The sequence below is a fragment of the Orycteropus afer genome, unplaced genomic scaffold (assembly GCF_000298275.1).
Source record: "Orycteropus afer afer isolate SDZICR_OR568_19922 unplaced genomic scaffold, OryAfe1.0 scaffold00053, whole genome shotgun sequence".
NCBI lineage: Eukaryota > Metazoa > Chordata > Mammalia > Tubulidentata > Orycteropodidae > Orycteropus > Orycteropus afer.
This window is the reverse complement of record NW_006921640.1, coordinates 7,590,546-7,599,067: the sequence shown is the minus strand read 5'-3', so window position 1 is coordinate 7,599,067 and position 8,522 is coordinate 7,590,546. Positions and strand designations below refer to the sequence as shown.

General features: G+C 42.9%; 1 protein-coding gene across 1 annotated transcript in view; it reads right to left on the bottom strand.

Annotated features, from left to right (window-relative positions):
• Positions 1 to 350: 350 nt before the first annotated feature.
• SCARA5 (scavenger receptor class A member 5) overlaps positions 351 to 8,522 on the bottom strand; it is a 180,692-nt gene continuing 172,520 nt past the window's right edge. The window contains exon 8 of the mRNA XM_007938729.2: positions 351 to 487. Within this exon, the coding sequence (XP_007936920.1) occupies positions 351 to 487 (137 nt within the window). The remainder of the gene's footprint in view (positions 488 to 8,522) is intronic.

The window sequence follows — 8,522 nt, the reverse complement described above, 5'->3', positions numbered from 1 at the left end:
TCAGCAATCATCTGTAACTACCAGACCAAAAAGAGCATGGGTTCTCAGGCCTGATAAATGGTGCTTAGAAGGCCAGGCAAACTGGCAATCCAGGTGACCAGGCTCCCTGTGCAGGGACCCTAGTGGAAGGCAGAGGCTGGCAGTTGATCCCAGAGTGTGCTTTGGAGCAGATGCCCACAAGGAGAATGATGACAGCTCACCATGGTCCTGGGACAAGGAGTATGGGGGAGGGCGTGCTAGATTGAGCAGGAAAAAGGCACGGGCAGGGTAGTCCCAAGTGATGCCCCCACCCTAGGAATGCAGGAAGGAGGCTCTGAAGTACTGCCCGGACATTAGCCTGTGCCCACTTTTCAGTGTTTGCTGCACGTCACTCCAGCATCCTCAGCATGTCCACAGTTTGTCACCCCCCACTTGGAGAAGACGCAGCGGAAGATGGTGTCTTCTGTGCCCTTGCAGGCAACGTCATCCATCCAAATTCTCCCTGTGCCTGTGGAGACAAGTCAACACAGTTTCTCAGCAGCTATGCAGTAGAGCAGGAAAAGAGGAGAAAAGGTAGCACTGCTGTTCCTAGGCTTGACCAGGCAGTCCTGGGGTCTGCATGCCCTTCTCTATCTAGTGGTTTGCATCTGCCTGCTCCACCCCACCAACAGCTCATACTTATTTTTTAGGCTCAATTTCTTTCTTTTTTTTTTTTAACTTTTTATTGATTTGGGTGAAATTTTTCACAGCAGATTTGTTTTACATTCAGTAGTTCTTACACCTTTTGTTTTGTGACATTCTCTGCAGTGTAACAGCTCATATCCCACTTTCTCCCTGTGGTTACCTTTCCCTGTGTCTTTCTTGCCTATACATTCCTGGCTCCCTACCTTTTTCCCTGTGCAAATGCTACCCTTCTCATTTCCCTTGGTTGAATGTTGTAAGGAGTGCATCTCTCTGGTGTAGATGTTCAACTCATAGACCTATCCATTTGGCTGAGAGCTAATCCATGGGAGTGAGTTCAATTCCAGGTCCAAAGGGTGACTTGGGGCCATAGTCTCAGGGGGTTCACCAGTCTCTATCAGGATAGTAAGCCTAGTCTTTTTTTTTTTTTTATGATTTTGGGTTTTGTTCCAAATTATCTCTAATTTTGATCCCTTTCAAGTGGATGGCATTGGTGGCTGGGCACCATCTAGTTCTTTTGGTCTCAGGGTCATATAGGCTGAGGTTCTTATGGTTCATTAGTTCTTTGGACTAACTGTTTCCATGTATCTTTGATTTTCTTCACTCTTCTTTGCTCCAGACAAGGAGAGGCAAAACATTGCCACTTAGAGGCTGCTCATAAGCTTTTAAGACCCCAGTTGCTATCCACTGAAGTAAGATATAGAACAATATTTTTGTATACCATCTTGTGCCAATTGAGCTTGATGTCCCCTGTGACCATGCCCACAGGCCCAGTGACCCACTCCTTCAAGGTGCTTGTTTGTATAGGCTCAGTTTCTTGAGGGAAGAAACACAATAACTGATGATGATTGTGGTAATATGTACTGAGCAGCTTCTATCTGTCAGGCATATTATCTTCCTCAGTTTTCACAATGGTGCTGTGAGTTAGGTATTAATAAAAAACTCATTTTATAGATGAGAAAACAAGCTCAGAAAGCAATTGGTCCAATGTCACATAGCTTGTAAGTGGCAGAATCTGAAATCAAATCTAAGTGTTCCTGTCTCTAAGGCCCACACATATGAGATACCACATAGCCTGTGAAAGACATATCTTACAGCCTTTGTTGATGAATAGTCAGGCAGTATCTAATCAGAGGGAAATGTCAGTCAGATCCTAGATTGTCCCAGTGTCCCATAGTCAGTACCCATATTACTTCCAGTCTACTGAAGTATGTATTGGATGGTCCCATTTCATGAGCCTAAAACAGTGGTACTTGAGTGACAAAAGGGCCCTAGAATTTAACCTTATAACCAGACATATATTTAATGACATATAGGAACATCCCTAAACCATAAGTAATTAGGTCAGTCCCAAAATATAAGGTTACTAAAACTCTATTTGACAGTTTTGCCTGCAGCAAGACTGGCTCACCCAGCTTCTAAGGGAGCCAACCTGCTGGTCTGAGGGTGCCTATGCAGGGTGGCCCTGGTGCTTCAGTTGGCTATCTCAGGATTGTACCTGGTCCCTGAGAGGCATAAATTTGGCACTGAAGTTTTTTGACAAATGCCAGGTGAAAAGAGGGGCTGGGAGAGCCTCTGGGGAGGAGTGGAGAGGGTTTGTTTAGAGTCAGAGGGATAGTGGAGGGGGAGCTGCGATACAATAGAAATTGCCAGGAGCTCCCACGGATACAAGGTTCTGATCACCTCTCTGGGCTGATGGCTGTGCCAGGCCCCAGATAGTGGCAGCCCAGACAGGAGCCCTTTGGAAAGATGATGAAACTTCAAGGCTTCAAATGGAAGTACTGTATTTTTACTTAGACGATGCATCCCTTGTACATTTGTTTGCCAACCACTCTCTCCCACCCCAGGAGGTGTTTTCGTAATGCTGCTACATCGATTATTTATTTATTTTTAACGTTCCTGGGTTTTTTTTTTTTGTTGTTTAAAAAAAAAACACCTAACTCCCTGTGGGAGTGAGCAGTTGGCAAACAAACATAGAAGGCACATATTTGTGTAAAAATATGGTAGTAGTTTAGTGCCTCAGTACTCACAGTATGGTCTGAAGACTAGAAGCCTCGGCATCCCCAGTGGAGGGAGGAGGGCTGTCAGAAATGTAGACTCTCAGGTCCCATTCCAGATCTAATGAACCAGACTATACTACTCAGTGCAAATGATTATGCACTGTAGTCTGAGAAGCACTGGTATAGAGGAAGAAGCAGGACTTCATAGTAGGCCAGGCCTAGATTCAAGTTTCAGTACTATCTAAGGTGATCATTTCAGCATGAAAATTGAGAAGGGACTCCTGAAATGTAGGACTTCAAGGGCTGAAACTAGGTATGTTCTGGGCATAGAGGACGAGCTGGTCACTCTAGCAGCATCGCCTATTAGTTCTAAGGCACGGAACCAAAAAGCACTGTGATAAGAATCAGAAATGTGGCTCCAACGTTACCGGTTGTGTCACCTTGAGCAAGTCAAGTGAGGTAACAACGCTTGTATTTGAAAGGGCTTTGAAAACTAACAAAGGCCTATAAAGAAAGGAAGTTTAGGTGTAGTAGTACCTTATCCTGATCCAACTACTGTTTTCTCCTCACTGATGAGTCCTTCAAACCACATGACTCTCCATCATCTCTTAGCAGCCATATGACCTCCCTTTTGTAAAGAGTTCTGAGGACTAATTATTAAAATGCTGAAACTCTGTCATTCACTCCTGAACTGCTCTGGTGAAATCCCTTCACAGTGAGTGTTAAGGGAACAGCTAAACTTCTTCCACTGACCACTAAATATTCTGCATGAACTAATTGGTTCAGAGCTATTTTATTTATACAGAGATTTTCCAGCATATGTTGTAAAGGGATTGCCTTGCAGTGCATTCAGGGACAGAGGGCTGGGAGGAGAGACCTGCTTCCGGCCATCTTTTTGGATGCTATTTCTTTACCAGAGCCTCTTCCCTAGCTCTGTCCCTGGCCTGGATACCCTGTGGCTTTTACACAATAAGTTCTTTGAGGAAGAGCAATAATTCGCAGATTAAACATCTCCTGGAAAATACATCAGTTTACAAATTACCCAGGAAAAGGCTGCAGGCTCAAGAGGTCTGTGGGATTAGTTACACCCAAAGCAAATAAAGAGGCTTCGAGGAGACTGACAAATAAAGAGCAGACCCAAGGTTACCCAGCTCCAATGTATATAAATATATCTAAACTCCAAACTCCAGTTGGTGTTTAGCCAGAGAATTATGGCTAATATTCAGACATGGAAGAACTAATAAAACGGGTCTGTTGTTGTTGTAGTTAGGTGCCACCGAGTTAATTCCAACTCACAGTGACCCTATGTGTAACAGAATGAAGCACTGCCCAGTCCTGTGCCAACTCACAATCATTGCTATGTTTGAGCCTTTGTTGTAGCCACTGTGGGACTAACGTTATTAAATCAGAATTACTGACTATCTTCAGTTACAACAACAGTGTGTGTCATCACTGAAAGACTTATCAGCCCGCACACCATTTCTGTTCTTCATGGTAGGTCTGAGAGGCTAGTACTTCAACTACTCTGGGTACTGATCATTGGTGTTAGCTTCAAAATGGACATGGGATCATTCAAAGTGTGCTCTGAGGACCAGGAGCATGAGTATCACCTGGGGGTTTGCTAGAAATTCAGTCTCGGGATTTATTTCAGACCTGAATTCAGAGTCTGCACTGTGCTAAGATTCCTGGGTGATTCACATGACCATTCAAGTCTGAGAAGCCTTGCTCCAGATGACATGTACTTTCACATGTGTTATCTCTCTAGCAACAGTTTTATCAGGTAAGCAGGGGGTAGGGTATTATGCTTGTCATTTTACAGAAGAGACAAATGAAGCAATGGTATTTCATCCTGAGGGAGCAAAGTTGGGACTTCTGATATTTAGAGATATAGGGGCTGTTTGATGACACTTGTTTGGATATATAAGTAGAGATTTTACCTTATCTTCAACATTCATTCATTCACTCAATTCATTCACCACATATTTGAGGGCCTACTCTGTGCTCAGCACTATTCTGGGTGTTTAGAATAGATTAGCGAACAAAAAAAAAAAAAAAGTAAAACAATAAAAGCTCTGTCTCATGGAGCTGACATTTGAGGTTATATGTGTTTATTAGAATGATACTGACAGTAGGAATAAGCTTTGCTACAGGCTTTCATCAGAGTGTCACACACATGTAAGCAGAACAGCTATTCAACAGATATTTAAGAGCTGTGAAAACGGAGGTGAAGTTGCTTATCCACAGTCTCCTAATAGTTAAGTCAAAGAGACCATGATCAGGCCTCTGCTGCCCAGTCAGTCCAGGACTTGTTCCTTATATGACCACAGTTCAGAGTATACAGCATGTAACACTAGCCACCCCCCCCCCCCACCAAACAACAACAACAACAAACAAACAAACCCAAAGTCATTGCTGTCCAGTCGGATCTGACTCACAGCGACCCCTCCTTGGGTTTCCGAGGCAGTATCACTATAGAAGTAGATTGCCCAACCTTCCCTTGGAGTAGTGGCTGGTGATTATGCACTGAACCGTCAGCCTTCTGGTTAGCAGTCAAATGCCTTAGGCACTATACCACCAGAGCTCCCTAACACTAGCCCAGAGGGTTGCAAACCATAGGCCAAATCCAGCTCAATGCCTGTTTTTGTAAATAAAGTTTTACTGGCACACAGACCCAGTCATTTGATAACATAAAGTCTATGGCTGCTTTCATGCTATAACGGCAGAGTTGCATAGTTGCAACAGAGATTGTCTGGCACACAAAGCCTAAAATATTTACTATCTGGTCCTTTACAGAAAAACATTTTGCTGACCTTTGTACTAAACTACCTCTGAGCAGTTAAAATTTACCTTAGAAAAAAGGGCAACAAATGATCATAACAATATAATTAAATCTGAACACTCTTAATTCTGTCTACCCCTTTCCACCTACAAATCTGCTGCATCTATACCCATCCTGACCTCTTTTTCTCTCCGTATCACCAGAAAGGTTTCTCTGCTGATCCAAGGCTAATTCCTAGCTGTGCTAGATGCTACTCCCTTCCACTGCCTCCCAGGCCTTCTTTGAAGCATCCATCATTTGCTCTGTCTTTTCTATTTGTATCTTCTCCCTCTCCAATGGCTTCTGGACTAATTTAAAATTTAAAAACATCTCCAAGTCCCTCTCATTTGGGTCTTTCCTTGATTTATGCCAGGAAAACAGATAATCTGATTACTAAGCCCTGTCCAGGAAAAATTCAATGGTGCCAGACCGCTGAGAGAGCTGCTAGGGATTGGCAAAAAATCTATGTTAAACTGAGGAGGGCTCAGGTGAGATAGGAAGACCAATTCTTTTCTTTCTTTCCTTCTCTTCTTCCTCCCCACTCCCTTCCACATTTATCCAGTGCCTATTATGCTCAAGGCACAGTTCTGGATTTTGTAGCTATAAACGTAAAGCCCTCAAGATGCTCACATATATATCAAAGATCCAAAACCAAACCCAAACTCACTGCCATCGAGTCAATTCGACTCATAGCGACCCCTCCTTGGGTTTCTGAGGCGGTAGCTCTATGGAAGTAGATTGCCCTATCTTCCTTCTGAGGAGTGGCTGGTGGGTTTGAACTGCCAGCCTTCTGGTTAGCAGTCAAATGCCTTAGGCACTATGCCACCAGAGCTCCCATATCAAAGATCAGGAGAGTGCAAGAGCTGCTTTCATAGAGATATGCACAAAAATGCTATGGAAACACAGAGTAGATATTGACATGATGGGGTAGGGGTAGAGTGGGGGGTGAAAGGAGCCAGAAAAGTTTCCCTCAGGAAGTGATAATGGAGGTGAGCTTTAACAAATCTGGTGGTGTAGTGGTTAAGGTTTTGGCTGCTAACCAAAACATAGGCAGTTCAAACCCACCAACAGGAGAGAGATGAGGCACTTTGCATCTGTAAGGACTTACAGCCCTGGCAATCCTACAGCACTGTATCCTTCACTTCTCTTCTGAGAGCCTCCATTTCTTTCTATAGACCTCATTAATGACATCTATCTGGCCTGTCAGGGTCTTGAAATGAGGTAAGTAATTGGGCTCTGATGGGGAAATAACAATACAGATCTGATATATCCGTGCAAGCACTTTCAGCTTCCCATTGATACAAGGGGAACTCTTAGAATCGCGTGGCAATTCTAGAGCTCACCTGTATATTATACTATACAAAAAATAAGGGGGAATGAAAGAGGCCACGAAGTAGCTAATGGGATACCTGGCCCATGTGGTGTGAAGCTGGGCTACCTTTTAACCAAACAACAGTTTAAGGCTAACAAAACCTCTAACCTATTTTTTCCAAAAAACGTTTTACTTTCTTTCACTTACAAGAAAGAAGCCCTTGGAGCCAAAAGTGGAAAAGTGAGAATTCTATTTTCTATTCTATTTCTATTTTTCCTTTTTGTAGATAATAATGTCTATTTTCCTTGAAGAAAACAGACTGCAATGAAGCCTAAAACTTTATGTGGAAGAAAAGTGTTCTTTCCCAGTAGGCTGCTCTTTGTAGAGCTGAGAACCCCTTTGAACTCCCCATGTGCTCTGCCCTTTCTGTAGAGAGGCCAGGACATGTTCTAGTCACCAGCTGCTTTCTGCCAGCTGTCTCAACAAATTTCACAAGTAGTTACTTTCAATCCATCGTGCAATTGATTGGAGGAGATCCTAAGCTAGACTTGCAGGCAGCATGTTATGAGAGATAAAGAAGAAAGGTGGTTATGACCAGTGGATGGGTTCTATGGTCAATTCTGTATTGAACCTGGCTCTGATTTCCCTATCTGGAAATAATGGTTACACCACAAATCCATGTTCCTATTTAGCACAGTGAGCTGGGGCATCATGTTAGGCAGCCCATAGCCTCAGGCAAGAGAGCAGGCACACCTGGCTGGATTCCATACCCTCAGCTGCTACAGGGGTCACAAGGGGAAAACTGGCAACTGGGTATGAGAAGGTGAGCCTAAATCCCTTTCCACAACCATCATAATATGGGTTCTTCTTCTTCTTTTTTTTTTTAATTGTGATTTGGGTGAAAGTTTAGAGAGCAAATTCACTTTCCATACAGCAGTTCACACACACGTAACCTCATGACATTGACTACAATTTACTAATAATGTTGGCTGTTGGTTTTGCATACCTTGTAATGGAATGGCTGGATCAAATGGTTTTTCTATTTCCAACTTTTTAAGGAATTGCCATACTGCTTTCCACAGTGGTTGTACCATTTTACATTCCCACCAGCAGTGTAATCTCTCTGCATCCTCACCAGCATTTGTTATTTTCTGTCTTGTTGAACTTTGCTGCTAGTGCTGGGCCAAGATGGTATCTCATTGTTGTTTTGATTTGCATCTCTCTAATGGCTAATGATCATGAGCATTTCTTCATGTTTGTTGGCCTCCTGAATATCCTCCTTGGTGAAGTGTCTATTCATGTCTTCTGCCCAGTTTTTAATTGGATTATTTGTCTTTCTGTTATTGAGGTGTTGGAGTTTTCTATAAATTCTAGAGAGAAGGTCCTTGTCAGATATGTCATTGCCAAATTTTATTTCCCAATCTGTAGGTTCTCTTTTGACTCTTTTAATTTTTAGAAAGTCCCATTCATCTAGTTTCTTTTCTGCTGTTTGTGTAATTTGGGTTATGCTTGATAGTCTACGTATGCCATATATTAGGGCGCCTAAATTTGCCCCTAGTTTTTGTTTGAGGAACTCTATAGTTTTAGGTTTCACATTTAAGTCTTTGATCCATCTAGAGTTAGTTTTTATGTATGGTATGAGGTACAGATCTTGTTTCATTTTTCTGCAAATGGATCTCCAGTTTTGCTGTTGTTGTTGTTATGTGATGTCGAGTCAAACCTGACTCATAGC